We start from the raw sequence: 22157 nt of genomic DNA on the forward strand, positions 1-22157 counted from the left end.
TAAGAGGAAGTTTCGCATCCTCTCTATTCCACTATTATTGCTCCTTTAGTTAGTTGATCTGGGACCACATTTCCTAATATTCCAGTGTGCTTCTTCATGAATACAACGCCAATTCATGACCTTGTTTTCTAATATGAAATCCTTTAACCGATTTCGAACATTTTGATGAGATTTCTGGAGAGGCATGTGGTAAATTTCAGTTTTATTTCAATATCTCTTCACCTGAGTCAACTGACATATTGCTTCCTCCTACGTATAGACTGCGAAAAGACCGCGCAGGTAAAAAATTGAGAAATTCGAGCTCACAATAAGGCTTACTATCAATCGTTCTAACCACGAGACACTCGCAACTGAAACAGATAAAGAGGGAAATAGCATTGGTACACAAAGTACCCTCCGCCACGCACCAGACAAGAAAGCGTGTTAATATAGCATTATCATACAACAATGAGCTTTGTTGAAGGTATTAAGTCTCTAGCTTATCGGAAAATTTATACCGAACAGACAGAAAAACAAAGTACCCTCCGCCACATACCTGACACGAAAGCGAGTTACGCTGAAAGTTTCAAGTCTCTAGCTCATCAGAAAGTTAGTTTCAAATAACTACAAAAATTGTATCAGACAAGAAATCGACCTAATAGAAACGTGTTAATTAAAAAAAGAAAATTAATTGACCTTATTTCCCTAAACTATAGACCTACTTTAATGGCAATGTGTACTTTCTATACTATGTTACGTAATGTTATAAGAAATATGTATCTACAGTTTTGTTTTCAGTTCATCGTTTCGTTGTTTGACGCTCCTTTGCACACTGGTACAATATGTTTTCGTAATAGGTCGGTTACCCGAAAAATGATTTGTCCGAACCCCGCCCCGCCTCCCACGGCTTCAGTTGTTTTAGATAATCGATCTTCTAACAAGGGAGGTCTCTCGGCTCGAACAGGAATTTGATACACGGACCCGTCTCACATTTCTAACCACGCCTGCAGCGGCATGTGATTGTGTTGCTCTTGGTTCGTACTCAACAGCGCTTCCTGTATGGTGGAGGGGAGTGGGGGGTTAATAAGCCAATCAGTCAGTTACCTCAGCAAGTAATTGATATCTTAAGTGCACCTGTGTCAGTACTGTCATACATACACAACAAAAATTAACGAAACCATTAATGTTTGGAATGTTTTAAATATCGTGCCATCCAAGATAAGAAGGTGCTGTCCAACGGAAGGCGGTGCAGGATGATGACACTCGCGCAATGTTTTTCGTGGATCTGATTGTTCAGAACCATGTATATTCACTTGATTGCTCAACTGAAGTTACGTTGGATAGGATAGTGAATGAAGAAAACTACTATAAAGTCATTATCCACGATAACACGATTAATAGTGTTGAAGATTGAAGCGCTAGTTGCAGTGGCGGAAACAGTACTGCTCCAAGAGAAGTTAACAGTTGTGGTGCCTATGAATCTTCACCAGAAAAGAAATCCAATACCATTAGTATTTTTTTTTAAATTCGAAAGATGTATTTATGATGATTATCGTAAACCTCTATATAAAGTTGCTACATACAGCTCTTTATTGGAGAGACATCAGTCTATAAAAAGCACATCGAACATCAAAGTAATGTTTCATTACGTAGAGAACAAAAGATATGATGAACATCCATTTCGACAGTCTATAAAAAGCACATCGAACATCAGAGTAATGTTTGATTACGTAGAGAACAAAAGATATAATGAACATCCATTTCGATGAAACAAAGGCAATCGAAAAAGTGGAGGTAAAACAACATATTCATGTACATCTAAGTGACTACTCTGCTATTCACAGTAAAGTTCCTGGCAGAGCCAATTTGACGTAGCAAAGAATGAAGGAAAATGTGTCCATTACTGTCACCTGAAATTTTGGACAATGCAAAAATCAAGAAAAATTGGACACCCGAAGTATAAATTTTCTGCAGTTTTCATAGCACGTCTCAAGGAAGACTAAAGTATGTGCCGTACACATCACTGCTTCCATGACAGCCAGAGATATACAGGAAGACAAAGATATTCGCTAGTCTGGGGCCCCTTTTGTCGAAGAAGTAATCCACGAAACTGCAGATTTCCAGATACATCCACACTGCATTTAGAACACTGTTCAAAGTGGATTAAATATGAACCAACCTCTGGTGCGATACTATCTTAAAAAAAAAGGCGAAAAATCAATAGCTGCCTTCGTCCAATCTGCACAACATGTTACTCGTAAGTTTGCAATAGATGTTGGACTTCCCAAGAGTGGACACCTAACAAAAATAGCGCACATTTGTTTTTGGGAAAAGACTCTCGGGCCGAAAGTTAAAATGACATCGAAGACAGTTTTCCATCAAACATACATTTGCAGGCTAGCACAAGTGAGAAAATGTCAAAAGACCATTTAAAATCCTTTTTCGTGAACTTTGTTAATGTCGCAAATAACCAGAAGTACGTACACTACTTTGTGACGCTTGTAGTGGACACAAGGAGACAACAGTAGTAGATGATTCATTTGCGGGTGAAGACATTGAATGCATGATCATTCCTCCAAAAACAACAAAATACCTACCGCATTTGGATGCATATTTTTTCCAGCAATAAAAAATATACGCTGGAAGGATAACAGACTCTGCAGTGACTGCTCTCTGCAGTGACTTTGATACTAAATTAGGATATAGAATTTTCATAATGAAAATGCTTAGAATTGCTCATAACCAGCTGTCTGATCCAGTGTATCAGTCTATGCTTTAATATTCCTGGCAAGCGGCTGTGTACAATATCCCCGTACAAGTTGATAAATTCAAGAATGTTACTCAAGTGGCATTTGATTTTGCAGCTCAAGAATGTGATTCTGAGGATTGTCCAGATATTGTTTTTGCCAAATGTGCCTATTGTGATTCTGCATATTGTTTCACTCATTTTGTTAAGGAACATCATGTATATTTTTAAATCCCGATAATGGGCAAACCAAGAGTAACGCAATCGAATGCTTTCACCGTCGTAATGACTGTGGTACGCAAAGCTTCTAAATACAATTGGAACACCAAATTCCTGTTCTAGGCGAGAGACTTCTCTAGTAAGAGCGTTTTCTTTGAGTCACTGGGCTATTCCCTCGGCGAGTGAGTGGTGTGTGACCTCGGCGTCTCTTGAAGCAGTCACGGGACTGTGCAAGTGTGCAAATAACGCCTTCTTAATCACGCCTTGGAGGCCGTGTCGTGTCCAGATGATGACTGTGTGCCTTTTGGGTGCCGCAGGCGCGGTCGCTGCTGGAGATGCTGGGCCTGCTGGAGCAGCGCAACACGCTAACGAGGCGGCTTTCGGGCGGCCAGCGTAAGAGGCTCGCGGTCGCGCTGGAGCTCGTCGGCAACCCGTCCGTCATCTTCCTCGACGAGCCAACCACGTGAGTCTGCAGCCTTAACTGTAAACCTGATACCTGTGTGTGTGTGTGTGTGTGTGTGTGTGTGTGTGTGTGAGAGAGAGAGTGGGTGGGTGGGTGGATTGGTGTAAGTGTGTGTTTGTGTGTATGCGTGTGTGTGTGTGTGTGTGTGTGTGTGTGTGTGTGTGTGTGTGTGTGTCTGTGTGTGTGTGAGAGAGAGAGAGAGAGAGAGAGAGGAGGAAGGAGAGAGAGAGAGAGAGCACGTTTCTTTTATTGCAAGTAGATAAAAAAAATTATCTAAAACGTCCTGGCACATTAAAACTGTACGCTGGATCGGGTCTCGAACCTTGGACTTTCACCTCTCGGGGGGAAGTGCTCTGCCCACTGAGCTACACAAGCGCGATTCGCGACCCGCCATCACCTCATTACTTCTGCCAGTATCTCATCTTCTGCCTTCTAAACTTCTTTCTGGAAACAGTCTCCTAGGCTATGGCTAAGTCAAATCTTCGCAACACAGTAGTTTCGATAGTTCGAGGTGGACAGGACCATAACCACCTCGAACTATTGAAAACTCTGTCTATCGAAATTTACAGTCGGACAATTATTGAACTATATGAAAGAAAATAGTCATAACTCTGAAGGATTTGCGTTAGGACGTTCAAACTGCACGATTGGCCGCAGGGCATGATGGAGATCGGTATGCGCATTAATGGTTTGGTTTAGCGACGAAGCCCACTTTCACTCGGATGGGTTCGTCAATAAGCAAAATTGGCGCATTTGGGGCACTGAGAATCCGCATTTCGCGATCAAGAAGTCTCTTCACCCTCAACGGGTGACTGTGTGGTGTGCAATGTCCAGTCACAGAATAATCGGTGCCATATTCTTTGATGGCACATTGACTACCGAACCGTACGTGAAAGTTTTGGAAGATGATTGCATCCCCATTTCGACAAGATGTGGTTCATGCAAGATGGAGCTCGACCACATCGAAGCAGGAGAGTGTTTGATGTCCTGGAGGAGCACTTGGGGGACCGCATTCTGGCTCTGGGGAACCCAGAAGCCACTGGCATGGGCCTCGATTGGCCGCCATATTCTCCGGATCTGAACACATTCGACTCTTTTTTTGTGGGGCCATATTAAAGACAAGGTGTACAGCAATAACCTCAAACCATTGCTGAGCTGAAAACAGCCATTCAGGAGGTCATCAATAGCATCGATGTTCCGACATTTCAGCGGGTCATGAAGAATTTCGCTATTCGTCTGCGCCACATCATCGCCAATAATGGCAGGCACATCAAACATGTCATAACCTAAATCTGAATATCTGTAGTGATGTTTCCATGTTGAATTAAGTGTGTGCATGCTGTGGTTTGTAACTAACACTCGTAAAGTTCAATAATTGTCACCCTGTATGTGGGAAAAAGAAATAAAACGATGTCGAAAAGAATAAAAGCGTCAAATTGTGAACTTTTAATAGTGTTCACCGAAGCATATACGTTTCCAGAATAAAGGTTTTAACTTAAGTCTAGTAATAATTTACTTCGTGAAATAACGGTGGAGTGTCTTTCGCTCGGTGAAGCTGCAACTTTTCCGTGCGTCAGCGTCACGCTACCGTCTGGAGAGCAGGCTGTTGGTTGGTGTCGCCTTCAGGCTGTTCCACGCAGCGCATGGCGGCCCCAAGTGCAGTGTAACCATGGGTGTGAGTCATCATTGGCACAGTCTCAGCCTCATCACTCTCACACTTCGTTGGGGGTGTTAATCGTGCCAATTGCAGAAAATTATGTAACTTCCAACTGTTCATTTGAGTTTAACCACACAGTTATTTCCATATTTTCTGCCTTTTCTCATCCTGGCAACCTTCTGATTAGATTACACAACGGGTGATTGTCCTCATAGTCAGAATCTTCAGTATCTGTGTTAGACCTGCTTTCCTGTCGAGTTTTTCTCCATGACTTAGAAACTGTATCTGACTTCAGCTCGCTCCAAGACTCACTGATTCAGTTCACAAAGTCCCTCACTTCAGTTACTATAAAGCTCATACTGTGCTTCATTGTCTTCCGAATGCAAGACTCATTGTAGCAATCGCCAACGATCTTTTTCTTCAGGCATTGCGGAACGCTCCGATGAACTGGCTGAATCAAACTGGTAACGTTTGATGAGAGAAAAAAGGCGCAGATCCCATCGCTCTGCAGTTCTTCTACACTTGGATGTCAAGATACATCATCCATCGTCAAAATAGCTTTGCGCGGCAATCATTCTTCCTTTAACAATTTTTTGCCCTCCAGTACAAAGGAGTTCAGAAGCCAAGACTTGAAGATTTCCTGACTCATCCAAGAGTTATTCTTGTGCGTGTAGTTAACTGGAAGGGGTGACATGGTTACATTCTTGAACGCTCTTGGCTTGGCAAATTTTCCAATCACAGCTAGTTTTTGTTTGTATTTTCCAGTTGCATTTGAAGCCCCTATAACTGTGAGTTGCTTCGTTCATCTTTTTTTTATGCGGGTCAAATTCATGGGAAACTCATAGTTCCGAGACTCGAAATACCATGACTCTACTGTACCTTTCCTTCCAAGAGTGCTAGCCTCGCAAGGTGTGCAGGAGAACTGCGAAGTTTTTGAAAGGTGGAAGACGAGGAACTGACCGAAGTAAAGCTATATGGGCGAGTCGTGAGTTGTCTTCTATAGCTCAGGAGATAGTACACTTGCCCGCGAAAGACGAAAGTCTCAGGTTCGAATACCGGTTTTAATGTCAGGAAATTTCATATCTGCGGCACAGTCCGCCGCAGTGTGAAAATTCAGTCTGGAAGTTTATCTAGCTTTAGTAATGTATTCATCCACCACAATTGCTGAGTGGTCAGCGGAGGGCCCGGGTTCAATTCCCGGCACTGCCAAGGATGTTTGCTTGGTGTGAGGACTTGAATGAGGTCCCCTAAGCCTTGATGTCAGCTGATGAGCTGCTCGAATGAGAAGTGGCGGCTCCAAGGTTTGGAAAGCCGACAACGGCCGGGAGAGCGGCCTACTGACCCCTTGCCCTTCCATTATGATGATGATGTTTGGTTTGTGGTGCGCTCAGCTGCGCGGTCATCAGCTCCCGAACAAAGTCCCAGGTTTACACAGTCCAATTTGTACACAATCCAGTTTGCTCTTCCATACCGCAACCACATGACACCACAGAGCAGAGAATGACGCGACGGCCGGTCGGTAACGCGTGGTTCTCCTGCCCTGATCGCAGAATTACTAACGTTTTTTGGCGTCTGAGGGTGCTCGTTGCAGAGCATGACCACCTTAATAAAGTGGAAATAGAATGAATCTTTCACTCTGCGATGGAGCTCAAGTCGTCTCCACACCGAACGTGCCACCGAAAATACGTGTGTGTGTGTGTGTGTGCTGGAAAGTAATGCTTTCGAAATTTTGATGTGAAAACTCTTAAATAGTTTAAATAAAACAAACTTTATTAACATTCTACATTTTTGCAAAACTCCGCAGGTAGAGGGCTCCGAATTGTAGCATGTAAAATGGTATGTAACGTAATTTATGACGGTGTGTGAGAAACAGCGCGCTGTAGTAAGAGTTTCGAATTCGAAGAGTTCATCCCCACGTGGTGCAACCTCTCCTTGAGTCTGACTACACCAAATCATACACAGCGCTGCGAAATCTGCAACAATGTGACTCCTTGGGTTCATTGTCATCGATCTTCTGCCATAGATTCCCGACTTGGCCGTATGCGATTTTCATCTGTTTTCAAAATATAAAGAACACATTCGAGGACTTGACCAACAAAGTCAAACATTCTGCAGTGGCAGTATCAACAAACTAGTCTCTCGGTGGTAGAAATGTGTTCGTTCCCAGGGTGACTATATTGACAAATAAATATGTAGGCATGAGGAAAAAGATGTAGAATATTAACGTTTGTTCTATTTTAAAATCTTCAAGAGTTTTGACATAAAACATTCGGAGACATTACGTTTCAGCACGCCCTCATACAAAGCTTGCTGCGTAACTCTCAGGAACGACCTGGTTTATTGGTACAGATATCATTTCGTTGTCATATGCAACCATAATGTCCTCGAGCGATAATTGGCAGCTGCAGGTGATGCACGCGAATAGGACATGATTTCTCGAAGTAGACAAGCGTAAAATTAGCTTTGCACTTCGGCGAAGGTGCGAGATGGAGACCCTACGCGACAGTATTTATTGTGATAATTTGTATTGTTGGTCTTGTACACGTACTTTTCTGCTTTAATTAATGCATCTGTCAATTTAAATAAATCTTCCGTGTCGATGCAGCCACGATAGCCTTCTATGAATTGGAACGACAAGTAACCAGCGTGTGACGTCGGTGGCGTTCTTCCATTTCATTGGTTCACGTTCGAAATACCTGGCATGCTTGATTTTGCTCTGCACTTAAGGAACGACTCTACAAAGCGCCATTTCCGTGCTCTCACGTCAGAAGTTCGTAACATACCACGCTCGCATTCCAATTCACTGCCCTTAATGAAGACGGCTTAAGAGAAGGTTCCGGATTCGACTACTTGTGCGGCACACAATTTTAATCTCCCAGGCAGTTTTAAAGCTATCATCATAGTGAATGCTGGTTTTAACTCCACAGCGCTTTATTGCGTATGGTTTTGCTGGAGATGGTACTAGTGCGAATCCACAGTTAAAAGTCGCAAAACAGAGTAGCGACATAAGCGCCAAACGCTCCGACTTGAAATTCATTGTGCTTTTCGACAAACTCTGTCTGTAATGAAATCACTTATCGCGTCGTTTGAGAAGGCCTTGACAACTTGCAGCAAAGATTTCTTGTAGCAGCTGTCGCATCCAACGAGTCGCCTCTGGCCTACGGCGTCGTCGTCAAGGTGCTGCGCATCCGGATAGTTTGTAATGGGCTCAGGCAGATGAAAATCACTGGCGACCAAGTTATGTCTGTACGGTGGAGGTTCCAAGACTGGAAAGTTTGCTATGTGAAGACCAGCATTATCCTCCAGAAGCATCAAGCCCACTGACAGGAATCCACGTTACCTGTAGTAATTGCCGCAGTCGTACTGTGGGATGCTGCTGTAACTATCTGATCAAGAGACTGGAACTTCGGCATTATGACGCCCTGAATGTCCCAAAACTGGATGGAACTGCCTCGAAGGAATTTTTCATGCCGGGTGGGAGGAATGCTTCCATACCAAAGAGAATCACCTTGACTCTGGCTTATAGTGATGAACACATGACATCCCATGTAATGATCATCTTTAGGAAAGCATTTTCGTCTTCATAGCGAGACATGGGTTGTTATATGGATAGTTCTGTTCCATTTGTGTTCTGGACTCAACCGCTTTTGGACGTAACGCATAGGACCATTATGAGAATTCAACCGCTAACGAATAACGCACCAGTTAGTCGATTATCACATGACGATTTTCACAGATCATTCCTTCCATACGCTGCAGAATGGCATTACAAAAAGGTCCACAGGACGACTAAGATGCTCCTTGTTTGTGATACTTTCTCGTCCTTTCCTCAGTTCCTGTATTCAGTTGAATACAACTACCGCGCATTACAGTTCCCGCCAAATGCGGACTGCCTTACACGGTGACCTTCAGCTGACAGTCTCTTCGCTTATAAAAATCGGCCAACAACGCGTTGTAAAAGTCGAGCAACTTCTGTAGCACATCTGACATTTTGCACTAGCGACCGTTCATTAATCGCTTACCGTATAGTACTGCGTATCGAGACTTTTTCCACCCAGCATGTGCTGTCAGCTTCTAGAAACACACGAGTGCGAAATTTGGAACGGTATCCAGTAGTCTGGTGTTCGCGACGCTCTCACTCGTATTACCACGGTCTTCCTGTGATCTGTGAATGGACTTGCCGTCAGTCTTTGGGAGACCTACAGTTCAACTTGAAATGAAAACTGAGACCGGGAGTAGTGGCACAGTGGCGACTCGCGTTCGGAAGGACTACGGTTCGCATCCCCGTCCTGCTATCCAGATTTATGTTTCCTTCCTTTTGTCACTTCAAGCAAATGCCGGGCTGGGCATTTGGGGAACTTGAGAAAGCGGCTTGGCTGATCTACCATCATGCTTTTGGAAACATTGCGTGCAAAGGAAATCCGTGTCGGGGACACCGCTATAACGCTGTGTGAGCATCCTCAATCTACTGTTTCCTGCCTCCTCCACGTCGCCACTGTGTCATAAAGCTAGCGGGTTTCCTCTCTGCCAACCGTAACTGCTGACGAAACGGGGCCTTCGCGCTGCTTTCTCCTCACTTACGCCCCCCTTGTCATTCTTTTCGCGCGACGGCAGTCTTTGGGTAATGTACGCTCTGTGACAATTCACAGCTGGACAAAACACTGCAATGTCGTGAAGCAGTCAGTAGTCGCGCTGCAAATCGCGTACGGATATCCTCACACAAATGCTATAGACAAATTACATTCAGAGCTATACATCCAACAATTCGCTTCTGTCTTCAACAGTGCGATGTCGCGAAAGCAGTGTACTGAAGTCCTGATCTAGTAATGTGAAACACAGTAGAGCATTCTTCGTGCAGATAAACTTCTTTTAGTAAATGCGCTTGGTTTCCATTTATTCGGCAGTAACAAGAAGAGGATGGTATTGTTGATACAGTATATGGGCGTGGAGCACAACCCCGTAAATGTATGAATATCTTACAGAATACGACTTTATATAAAATGCGGAAAGTTTACTAAAAATTTCGCATCTACGTAAAATTTTTTACTAAAACGAGGTTAAAAAGACACGACTTAGGTACAGCTGAGCGCAGACCTGTAGCAATCCGGTCGCACTGAGAATTCCAAAAAATGACTAGTGGACTAAAACCGATTCTGTTCAACCTATAATTTTTGGTTCCTTGGCAATCTCAGCAAGTTACAGTACCTGTAGATTAGATATCAGACATGTGAAAGTCAAAAGCTGACCTCACAATCTGACGCCCAGTTTTCACAGAAAAAAATAGTTCATTCCCATTTCAGTCAACTTTGCCAAGTTCATTTCTTCGACCATCATCTCCTCCAGCCAACTCATTTGTTGAACGATTGGGCTTCTGAACGTCTGTAAGAAAATACCGCTCAGGCTCGTGCCCGTCGCTGCAATCAAGCCGGTCTGCTGCACCAGAATTAAAGCAAGTGAAATAACACTCCGTATCGAATAATTACTCCTTCGGCGCGGAAAAGATGTGTTCTATATTAATTAGAAATGGTGCCCTACTCGTATAGCTTGCGAGACGGTGGTAAGCCAGACTTGGATAGAATTCGCGCAGTGAATTGAAGACCGTCAATCTAATTTGCCAGCCATTCTGTGTTTTGCTTTTTGGTGGTTTTCCACGTTCATGTAGGGAAATGCTAGGATAGTTCCCAACCAAACTCCACCTCAGAAAATGCGATACCAGCAAAACATGATAACACACAGAACAAAGGGTACACAACACACAGACAGATGGGCACACGACTTCCCTTCCTTATCTTAAAAAACTTAAACTTGCTAAATTATGAAAATGGGGAAACCTCAAGACACGATAAATAATAGGAAAAGGAAGATACAAGATATAAATTGGAATTGGAAAGAAACCCTTGAGTTTTATAACGTCGCATAAAAGAGGAGCATCGAAGTTTCTGAAGAGTTGCAACACTGTTTTGTCCAAAGCCCATAATTCCTTGGCTCTGAGAACCGGGCTAAGCTGTTGAAAAAGGAGCCCTCTCCCCGACCGTAGTGTTTGATAAGCTGCTTGTGGTACTAATTGTTAAATGACGGGCTCCTCGTGGAACTCAGCCCGTAGTGGCTCGGATATGATGATCGGAAGATTTCTTAACTGGATGCTGATCAGCGCCGCCTGTATTCTGTGAAAGTAAGTTCCGGATTGTTATTGAGCCGCCCTGGCAGACGAGCATTACAAAACGTTGGCCAACCACCGTAGCAGCTCTTTGCGTTCAGATACTACCAAGTAAGTCCACCCCCGAGTCCTTAAAAGACTTACTGTGTTAAATATTTGACGTTAAGCATGTAAGCGGGAAAAAGTTGAGAAAATGTGTAAAATTACTTTTATAATTTGTTGGTAGTCGCTAAGTGCTCTCATTATCGAACACTGGATGAGTGTACTCAGGTAATTTGCACTCCGTTTTAAGCAAAAGCAAGTTTTTCACGCATCTCAATGTTTATGACGTCATATCTGCTGAACTGTGTGTCGTACAGTGACATAATTTTGCAGATACATTTAGTACTATATGTGGATGCTATTTGTAAAATGTGTTGCGAATAGAGTTGGTAGTAAAGAAGTAATAAACTGAAATGTCATGTCTGATGACGAGGTTTTACTGCATGAACGGCAAAAATGTAGTAACCGGTAAACTGTTTTCCTTTCGTCATTTTGTGAGGGTCGTCAGTGAAAAATCTTCGTAAAGGTTTGAAATTACGTTTATAGTTTGTTGGGAGTCAAATAGTTGAAATGGCTCTAAGCACTATGGGACTTAACATCTGAGGTCATCAGTCCCCTAGACTTAGAACTACTTAAACCTAACTAGCCTAAGGGCATCACACACGTCCATGCCCGAGGCAGGATTCGAACATGTGACCGTAGCAGCCGCAGTTGGGAGTCACTAAGTGCTCTCATTCTCATATACTGGATGAATGTCGTCATGGTACTTGGGTTCACTGATTTACGGTTCCTCAAAACATATACCTACAGTTTCTAACTGTAATATTTCTCTTGCTGTGTTAAACCTGGAGCCTAGATTATACATCCTAATGATTAGATTATGAAAGCATTTGAAAATCTTAAATTCTGTCAGAAAACATAGGAAATATTGAATATAAATTTTTTGTTGCCCCTAAGGAATTTCCAGTTGGGACCAGGTGACTTTGCACGGGGTTCATACACGCAACTAAACTGATGCCACAGCTCGTGTCATTCTTTGGCGGCACCGTGAGCTACCGTTCACACAGGACGTAACAAATCCTACATACAGTTTTCATTAGGGTGTCGACTGAAATCATATGGGCAGATATTTATGTTACAGGGCACGTTATTGCATTAGAGCAGCAACAAGAGTTAAACACAAGGAAAACGAAACAGAAATGTTGGTTCCGAAAACAGATTTCACGCAGGAACAAAATGTGGGCAACAAACACAATTAGAAGAGAAATAACACTAGAAGGTAAAAATGCTGTCCGCTGTAGCAAACCAACCAACAGCTGCCATATAAATAAGATTTTGGAATTTTATTCTCTTATCTGACATTTCGAGTACGTTACCTCTGATTTTTAGTTTCACAGCAGTCACATCACATTCGAGGACTGTTTCCCGCGTGCAGTCCACAATTTGTACAGTACTTGATTATCTAAAACTACGAGGTTTACAACAGTTCAAATGTCTCTGAGCACTATGGGACTTAATATCTGAGGTCATCAGTCCCCTAGAACTTAGAACTACTTAAGCCTAACTAACCTAAGGACATCACACACATCCATGCCCGAGGCAGGATTCGAACCTGCGATCGTGGCGGCAGGATTCGAACCTTCTGCCATAGCGGTCGCGCGGTTCCAGACTGAAGCTACAACAGTTCGCTCGCTTGGTTACGGTACATATTACGTTTGTTTATTTATTCATCCAAAAATCTTTCAAGTTCGTGAGATATGTCTTTCATTTGCAAATACTGTGTATGAATGTGCGCAAGCAACACACACACACACACACACACACACACACACACACACACACACACACACACAGTTCCTTAACCCTAACAGTAATATCGGGTTGCTCTTCTTGTACTTCCAGAAGCTGCGAAAGTGCCCTGCAGACATTGTTTCCACATTTTTTACAGTAAGGAAATGAAAACACACTGACATCGGACCTACAGCAACAATTATTCCACAATATCTACAACAGAATGCTGGTGTTTCGAAAAATAGCAACCAGGGAGAAGTCGAATGATACTATTCAGTGGTGGGGAAAAGCTAGTTGCGCCACAAAGTACAACCGAACTGAACTTTTTGTGGCATGATAAACTTAGTGGAACTTATTGTGGCATGATAAAAGTTGCGTCTCTTCAGTAATGTGATTGGAAACTGTATGTTCAAACACGTAACTGTGGTGCCACTAGCGTATGCCACTAGCTGTCGGGTCACTTTAATTCCTTGTATGAACCCTCAACACATTATCCACTTACCACCGTGAGACGACTGACGTTTTCCGCTACTGCTGCCCTAATGAATGCGCCAGGGCACTTTCCCCTCCTGCCTTGCCTATCGCGGCGCACTTTACCGGAAGACTATCAAAATTGCTCCACGAGCAGGAAGAATCGTCGTCCATTGGAAGTTCAGAGTGCCAGAACATGTTACTGTCCAATGGAGGTACTTAGAAAACAGCGCTATTAGATTTTACCGAAGTCGGAAGGACAATTTCTTGAAAAAGTCTGTGAGCGCAGTTCGGATCCATGCCGTAGATTTTTCGTGAAAATGTCGGGATAAAATCATAACAAATGTTTCGTATTCATATGTAATTTAATTTTCAACCTCATTAATACAATGGTTACACAGAGTGATAACATGGTTACAGAACAGATAAATCACAAGATTGGGCTGTCACTGTCGCTGGCTGCTGCATTCGCGATGGGCCAGATGCGTAAACTCTTAGTGCGGCTTTCTCCAGTTCCTTTACGGCGCCACCTTAGCCCTCACATTCGCTGGCACTGTATTTTGTCACACAAGAAAGTTCGACCGACGAGCGAATGGGCGTTTTCATGCCAAAATTTCTGAAACCCATACCATCTTCTAGTTTTAACTTTCGAGAAGACTATAGCAACAATGATGCCTCCCGAAAATAGGGTTCTCATCAGTAACAATTTTTTTTCTTGTTAGGTAATTTTAAATTAGTTACACACGAATTAAAAGCACAGAGAACATCTCGTTCTGATTTCTACGAGGGCTGTTTGAAAAGTAACCGTCCGATCGGTCGCGAAATGCAGTCCACAGTGAAAATCAAAAATGTTTTATTTGCTTGCAATTGTTAGCTATTCTGTCCCGCAACTTCAGTGCATAGTCGCCGCTCCGACTGAGCGGCATTGTCGTGGCATTGTACCAGCTTTCCAAAGTCCTCGTCATAGAAGGCAGCCGCCTGTACTTTGTGCCAATTCTCTACGCTGATCTGCAGCTTGTTGCCTATGACAAAATCTTGTCTTCATAGCCAGCGGTTTATGTGAGCATAGGTGAAAATCGGAAGGAGCCAGGTCCGGACTGTATGGTAAATGATCAAACACTTCGTATCGAAAATGCTGAGGAGCGTCCTCAGTGTGCGGTCGAGAATTGTCATGAAAAAGCAAAAAGAATGACAGTTACGTTGTGTGGGCTGCATGTAATCAGGCGGAATCTCTCACAGACACCCATACTTGGCGGGAGGCACTATTGTTCTAGGCACCTTTACGTGCTCACTGTGCGCTCAGAACTGAAAAGAGCGACGTGACGCGATAGACGAGCATACAAGAGACACTTACCAGCACATCTATGCAAAGCCTCGTCGGATTTTCACTGTGGTTTCTATTTCGCGATGGATCGGACCTTACTTTCCGAATACCTTCGTATAGTTCAGTTGACCCTGAAGGTGTGGAAGCGCGACTTTTTCAGATAGCGGCTGTTACGATACGATATATCGGGACTGCGCGCATAGAATGTCGCTAGTACATGCATTAAGACTGACGATACAGCCTGCCTCCCTCTCCGTGGCCTAACAAAGACGTCTGTGCTGACATAGACCATCGCAGCCGCAGAAGTGACACTCGGCCATCATCTACATCTTTGGCCATACTCTGCAAACCTCTGTGGGACGCATGCCAGAGGGTACTTCCCACGGTACTAGTTTCCACGGTTCCTTACCATTACGCTCACGTATAGAGCGTGGGAAGTATTACTGTTTAAATCCCTCTGGGAGGCCGTAATTAGTCCAGTCTTGTCCTCGCGACCCCTACGGTTCATAAAGGTTTGCAATATAGTCCTACTTACAATTTAAAACCGATTCTTGAAACTTTTTAAATAGGCTTCGACAGGATAGTTTGCGTCTCTGTTCATCTGCCTACCAGTTACGACTCTTCATCACCTCTTTGTCAGTCTTCCACTGGTCATACAAACCTGTGACAATTCGTGCTACCCTCTCTCTATATGTTTATTATCCCCTGTTGGTCCTATTTGGTACGGGTCCCACACACATGAGCAGTATTCCAGGATGGGGCGCACGAGTGATTTGTAAGCAAGCTCCTTTGTTGTCTGATTGCCCAAAGACTGAATTAGTCTGTGATCGTTCCATTTCATATCCCTAAAAACCGTTACACCCAGGTATTTGTAATTTCGTTTTGTGAAGTGCACAGTCTTACATTTTTGAACATTTAAATCAAGTAACCAAACTTCACACCACTTTTTAAATCTGACTGAATATTTGTCTAGATTTTTTTTCAGTTAGTGCTTCGTTAGAGATGTTTGCGTCATCTTTGAAATGTCTGAGGTTACTGTTAATACTGTCCTCAAGATCATCAATATATACCGAAAGCATTCCAACACGATTCCGTGGGACACACCTGAAGTTTCTTTCATATCTGTCAACGACTCTCCATCCAAGACTACATGCTATGTCCTCCTTACGAAAAAAATCCTCCTCCATAAATTTCACTTGTACACTACGTTCATACTCTTGACAATAACCCTAAATGAGGTACCCAGCGAGATGCTTTTCTGAAATCGGGAAACACTGCATCTCTTTGACTACCTTGATCCATGGCTTTCAGGATGTCATGTGAGAAAAATGCGAGTTTTGTTTCATATGATCAATATTTACAGAATCTGTGCTGGTTGATATGGAACAGGTCATTTTGCTCGAGATACCACATTATGTTTAAGCTCAGAATATGTTCTAAGATTCGACAACAAATGGATATCAATGTTGTGTTTTGTGATCACTTCCGCTATCCATCTTGTAGACTGGTGGGACTAGTGCTTTCTTCAATGACTGGGTACGGTGTTCTGTCAATGGATGAGGATAGCTGTATGCTTAAAATACAAATCCTTTTGTACCGGGTTGTAGTCATCTCTGTGTCCCTCGGTACCGCCGCTATTACAAGGAACTAAAGAATCGGGAAGAAAACAGGGAGGCATAGGTCGTTTCGTACCTCCATGGTGAATTGTATGTTTTTAAAACCAACAGAACTTCGTCCTTATCTCCGCTCAAAGTGATATTTCATAAACAAATTTTCCGTGCATGCTGTACTCCCCCCCCCCCCCTCCTCTCTCTCTCTCTCTCTCTCTCTCTCTCTCTCTCTCTGTCTCTCTCTCCCTCCACCTTCCCCGTGAATCCCACCTCCCCTTCACCCCAACAGAACACAAGTACACAATTCATTCCCTTATTCTTAAGTGTCTTCTTCGTCTGCGCTATTTTCTTCCTTATGTGTCTCCTTTGCCCTTTGTCTGCACTATTTCCTGTGTCACTTCCAACGCATTGCTTATCTCAGAAAAAAGTTTCTTAACAAACAACAAACGTTCTTGTGCATGTTATTTTCTCTACGTATGCAATAGTGAAAAACATCAATCTAGCCTACCATTTGTAAGGAGTGAGATTCAAGTATGCGTGCTCTCTCCTATCGTAATGAACTTATCTTATGAATCTACTGTACACTCATTTCTGTGAAAAGTGTCTCACATTTGAAAAGCAAACCTGGAGGAGCCTGCAACATACACGAATTGAATGTTCTCTCGAGAGACATCGGAATTTTATGGAACTCATGAAGTTTCATTAACGAAGACAATACGATCTGTGTCGAGAAAGAGGACTAAGAGTAATGGAATACGCTCCCAACTAATAACACGTATTCTCTTAGCCAAGTGTCTAATAACCCTTCTACATAACAGAGTCTTTGTGTATTGCAACGGTCTTTTCCTCGACGCATTAATCTCAGCTGCTTTAAGTATAGAATGTGATTCATTATAAGCGGTTTCTGGCATCTGTTTTTTCTACCCAAGACGGAGGGAGAAAGTCTTTACACTCGCAGAGGAATATAATTAATAGGCGGCATTGCACAGAAAAGTGATTCACTTTTCAGTGTCGCTTTGTGGTTTCGGACCTCCCACGTGCTGAAAATACACGTCACAAACTCCCGGTAGTTCATGCAGTTTTCTCCGTTCATTTCACTTCGCCCCCAGCCGCGTTTTCCCGATTCGAAACCGTTGTGTATGCTTGAGCTGTCAGTTAGTGATCACAGGTTTAAGTGCTATGCCTGAACCTTTGTCTAGTTTCCGAAACTTGCATATTTCTGTTGTGATACTCGAGTTTAAAGTGCCAATATGCAAGTAGAATCACAGTTCTAAAAAAAGACACTAATGACAGAATTTAATAAAAACAAAGCAGTGACTTCGTAGTGAGAATCCCAGAAACGGTTCTGAATGTAAATCAGCCGCCATTCTTTTGATCGGCCTTATGTTGACTTCTTATTTCAGTAACTAACAGTAAACCTCCGGTTCTAAAGAATCAAACTCCTACAGTATGTACAGGGTGCGGCACGTAAAACTGGCGCGTAAAGTCTGGCGCTCCTCGTCTGTCAAGTTTCAATAAAACTCCTCCAAGATTCCCAAATGCACGTTAGAGTTCACTGCCGTATCAAAAGATATGGGCCCCATGACGCGTGTCGCGGAAATGGCACCCCAAATACCAATCTTCTCGTGATGCAGCGATACGAGATGGATCGCGTGTGGATTTTCTGTCGACCAATACCGGTTGTTTTGGGGAATTTATGTACACAGACAGATGGAACCACGCCTTGACACTCATGATGAGCCTTAGTGGGTCCAGGACACCACTGGCAACATTTCTCAACAGCCATGAACAGAAATGCACTCTCTTCTGCATTTCAGGCTCCTTCAGTTCTGACACAACATTTATCCGGTATGGTTTTAACTGAAGTCCCCTTAAAACGCATCTGCAACTTATGTCATTCACATGAGGACTTCTTGTCATTTTTTCCTGAACCTGTCTCTTTAATTCAAACGTGCAGACAAGTGGAGGTCTGGATGGAGAGTCATCAACAGATGTAAACTTAACTTCAGAGTGCTGAGACCCGTGCTGTTCATGAGATAAAATCGTGTCCTTCACAAAAAAAGTAGTATCTTATGATTGCAGTATCAACTATCAACGAGTCAGAGTTGCAAACGGTAAACTCATGCAAATACTTGGGTGTAACATATTGTAGGGATATCAAATGGAATGGTCACATTGGGTCAGTCACGGATATATCAGGTAGCAGACTATCCCAACACTGCTTGCTCACAAAGTTCCAAGAGTGGGCTTTAAATGATGACTCTAGAAATATATTACGAGCCCTATCATATCACTCCGATAGGGATCGCGAGGGCGAGTTTCGGTTGATTTCAGCACGCACAAGGTCATTTAAACATTCATTCTTCTCGCACCTCATAAGTGAATGGAACGGGAAAAGCCCTTACAGCTGGTACAATGGGCCATATTCTCTGTGACGCACTTCAAAGGTGTGCAAAATACAGAAGTAAATTATGAATGGATAAAAAAAAAGCACTCCGTCTTCAGGCCACAAGTGGCCCATCGGGACCGTCCGACCGCCGTGTCATCCTTAGTTGAGGATGTGGATAGGAGGGGCATGTGGCCAGCACATCGCTCTCCCGGTCGTTATAATGGTTTTCTTTGACCGGAGCCGCTACTATTCGGTCGAGTAGCTCCTCAACTGGCATCACGAGGCTGAGTGCACCCCGAAAAATGGGAACAACGCATGGCGGCCAGGATATTCACCCATCCAAGTGCCGGCCACGCCCGACAGCGCTTAACTTCGGTGATCTGACGGGAACCGGTGTACCCACTGCCGCAAGGCCGTTGCCCATGTATGGATAACACAAAATAGAAATTAGATCTTGGGTGTAGTCTGGCATAGGATTTGCTTGGTTTCCTTTAAAGGCACTCATTTATTCAAATGTGATACTATAGTAGTCTGCGAAACTGCCTCTTACTTAAAATGTGCCACAGCATGCTCTTCATTTAGTTGCATACCAGCGTGCGCAGTTAATTGCTTACCAGCGTGCGCGTCCCTGTGGCTATGACAGATTCAGTTTGTTAAGTGTTGACGCAGATCAGATAATCTCTTCTATAGCTGTGCAAGACATTCCAATTTAATACACACTTGGTTTACTGTCCTGACCACAATGGAATGTTCTAGGTGAAGTGAAAATGCGATTGTTCTGCTTTTGTTTGTAGTTCCCAGGTATTAATATGTGAAAAAGCACCATTCGCAACAAAATAAATCGTAAATAAACGACTGGTCTTCAAAGTACGTTGACTTATTAATTTTCTGTCTAATTTAGCGTCAGGCGTTATTGGATACAAATATCTATTTGATGGATCCTTCCCGAACTTTTCTTTTATCAGATCTGGGACGTAGTTAAGCTAGGCCATATTGAACCTGAAAAACTCACATAACTTTGTCTTTGTTCAATATATGGCCATTGATAAGTGTCCTAAAGAAACTTGTGTAACACTTTATCCTAGATATGGGTTGTTTTTCAGCTTTTCCATTATGTAACTGTTGGTGTAGAGCCTCTTCATCATTTTCTTTCAGCAGCAAGTACAACAATAAATCGCGATCGCTAGTTTGAAAAAGGTGCCTTGATGTCCACGAACTATTCAAGATCTAGCTGCAGGTACTTGCACGTGGCACGCTCAAATAAAAATATTTTAACTTCTACTTTCTTCATAGTTTCGTGAGACATGGCTTTTGTTCCAACTTTAAAAACAATTTCGATATATTAGCCACATATAGAACACAGCAATCTACCACCTAAAATAACCAAACGTCAAGCAGCCAGTGACAACGTTTTTCACTGCCAAATCCTTCAAATTTTGTGTGCAGAATACTTGGAAATTAAATACGGTATCACAGTAACCATCGCAAGTGTCGAAAAAATAAGACACTTCATCTTCAAGCTGCGACTATAAGACTCGAAAGAAATCAGTATTGAGTGCCGGTTAGTTTCCTCGGAATAGAATGAGAAGCATTATTTAGTGAATGAGACGTGCAAACCCGAAATGAGTCGTTTATAATTTTTTAAAGGAAAGGAGAAACTCTATCGAAAAACTGACTCTAGGAGTTGATGTAGCATTGCTTCATTTACATATCGTATTTTTTACAGCAAGAAAATCGAAAAACGCATTTTTCTCATGTACTACTGTGTACAAAGTCTCTATATGAAGCGAAGTGTCCCAACGGTCTGCTCTTGATCAAAGGGGCAGTATCTGCAGCGTCGCTCGTAGAGCTGCACAGCGCCTGCTAGAGGACGCTGTCGTCGGTGTCGTAGTGCCATCCTATGAACTTGCGCCTACGCCACGGCATAGTAGCTATCGATACCACAGTAGGAACTGCAGCCTGTGTGGTATCCTCTGCTACCGAAAGACACTTTCTGCCTGGCCAGGCCTTTACTGAGCATGAGAGCATTACATAGATGCTCAACAAAGCCCATTGGCAGATGCTACAGGAGAGGTGTACTTTTGAAATTCCGAAAGAGTATTTTCCAGGAAGAGTCGGACAAATTAGATGCCATACAGAGCTTTATTTGCAATCATTCTGCCCATTCATGAATGGAACAGAGAAGGTGGGATCAGAAAGTACTCTCCACCACACAGCATCAGGTGTATTGATGTAGATGTAAATAAAGATTCGGTATTTGTGCTCAGCGAGTTATGTTGTCTCAAGACAAACACAGTTTCTAACTGTAATATGTGTCTCATTGTTTTAAACATTTAACACAAGATTATACCTCTTAATGAATAGAGTATGACAACACTTTTAATTTTTTTAAATTTGGTCAATAACTATGCAAATACTGAAAATCATATTTTTGTTGCTTCTAGAAGTCGTTAGATATGTAACATACAAGCTGGGAGTGGGTTCAAGGTAGTCACTGAGTAATGTCAACTCAGACAACAAATTCAGATTGTCCGAATTCTGTCCCTGATTGGGCCTCATTGCTGACATGACTTTAAACTCTAATAATAATAGGTAGGTATTTTCACAGATTGAAGTAAGGCAGTGGCATATCTACATTTACCTCAAGGGTAGTCAGTTTGTTTTACGTACTACCCACTTTTTATATCAATTAGCAGTAAAATTTTCTGACCACCCACCAGCTCCACACTGATGGTGATTTATAAAGTGTGGAAGTAGCTGTATGTTACAAAATTTTGTAAAGCTGGGTCAAAGCAAGTTAAAGCATTAAATAATAATTACTTACCACATACTTTTTTCAAAATTTTGTGAAAACAAATGCAAATATTTTTAACCCCCACTTGTCTACCTTTCACTATGAAAGCTGGAATGCCCACAAGTGGGTGGTAGGGACCAGGTTGACTACCACTGATCTACATCCACTCTCTATATACCACTGTGAAACACATAAGGGAGGATACTTCAGACTGTACCAGTTTAGGGTTTCTCATTCCATTACTGAATGAAGCGCCAGAAGAATAACTGACAGTGCCTCTGTGCGTGCTATAATTAATGTTATCTCATCCTCGTGATTGCTACAGGAGAGAAATTTTGTAAGTAGGCTTTCTCAGGATAATGAGTTAGTTTTTTATTAGTTACATATTCCATAGATCATGTGAATGATTCTTTTATCAAAATTATGTTGAACGAGTCAGTTTACATGAAATGTATACATGATTAAATAACTTTAATGAACACGTTGTTTTTTAGTCCTATGCATGCAACTACACT

The 22157-nt window shown here is 42.7% G+C and overlaps 1 protein-coding gene across 3 annotated transcripts in view; it reads left to right on the forward strand.

Moving 5' to 3' along the window:
* The window catches only part of LOC126416060 (ATP-binding cassette sub-family G member 1-like), an 884121-nt gene that overhangs the window by 826423 nt on the left and 35541 nt on the right, over nucleotides 1-22157 (forward strand). For all 3 annotated transcript variants that reach the window (XM_050083536.1, XM_050083535.1, XM_050083537.1), the window contains one exon: nucleotides 3262-3407. In XM_050083536.1, coding sequence (XP_049939493.1) covers nucleotides 3262-3407 — 146 coding nt within the window. The remainder of the gene's footprint in view (nucleotides 1-3261; nucleotides 3408-22157) is intronic.

Source organism: Schistocerca serialis, chromosome 8 (assembly GCF_023864345.2).
Source record: "Schistocerca serialis cubense isolate TAMUIC-IGC-003099 chromosome 8, iqSchSeri2.2, whole genome shotgun sequence".
NCBI lineage: Eukaryota > Metazoa > Arthropoda > Insecta > Orthoptera > Acrididae > Schistocerca > Schistocerca serialis.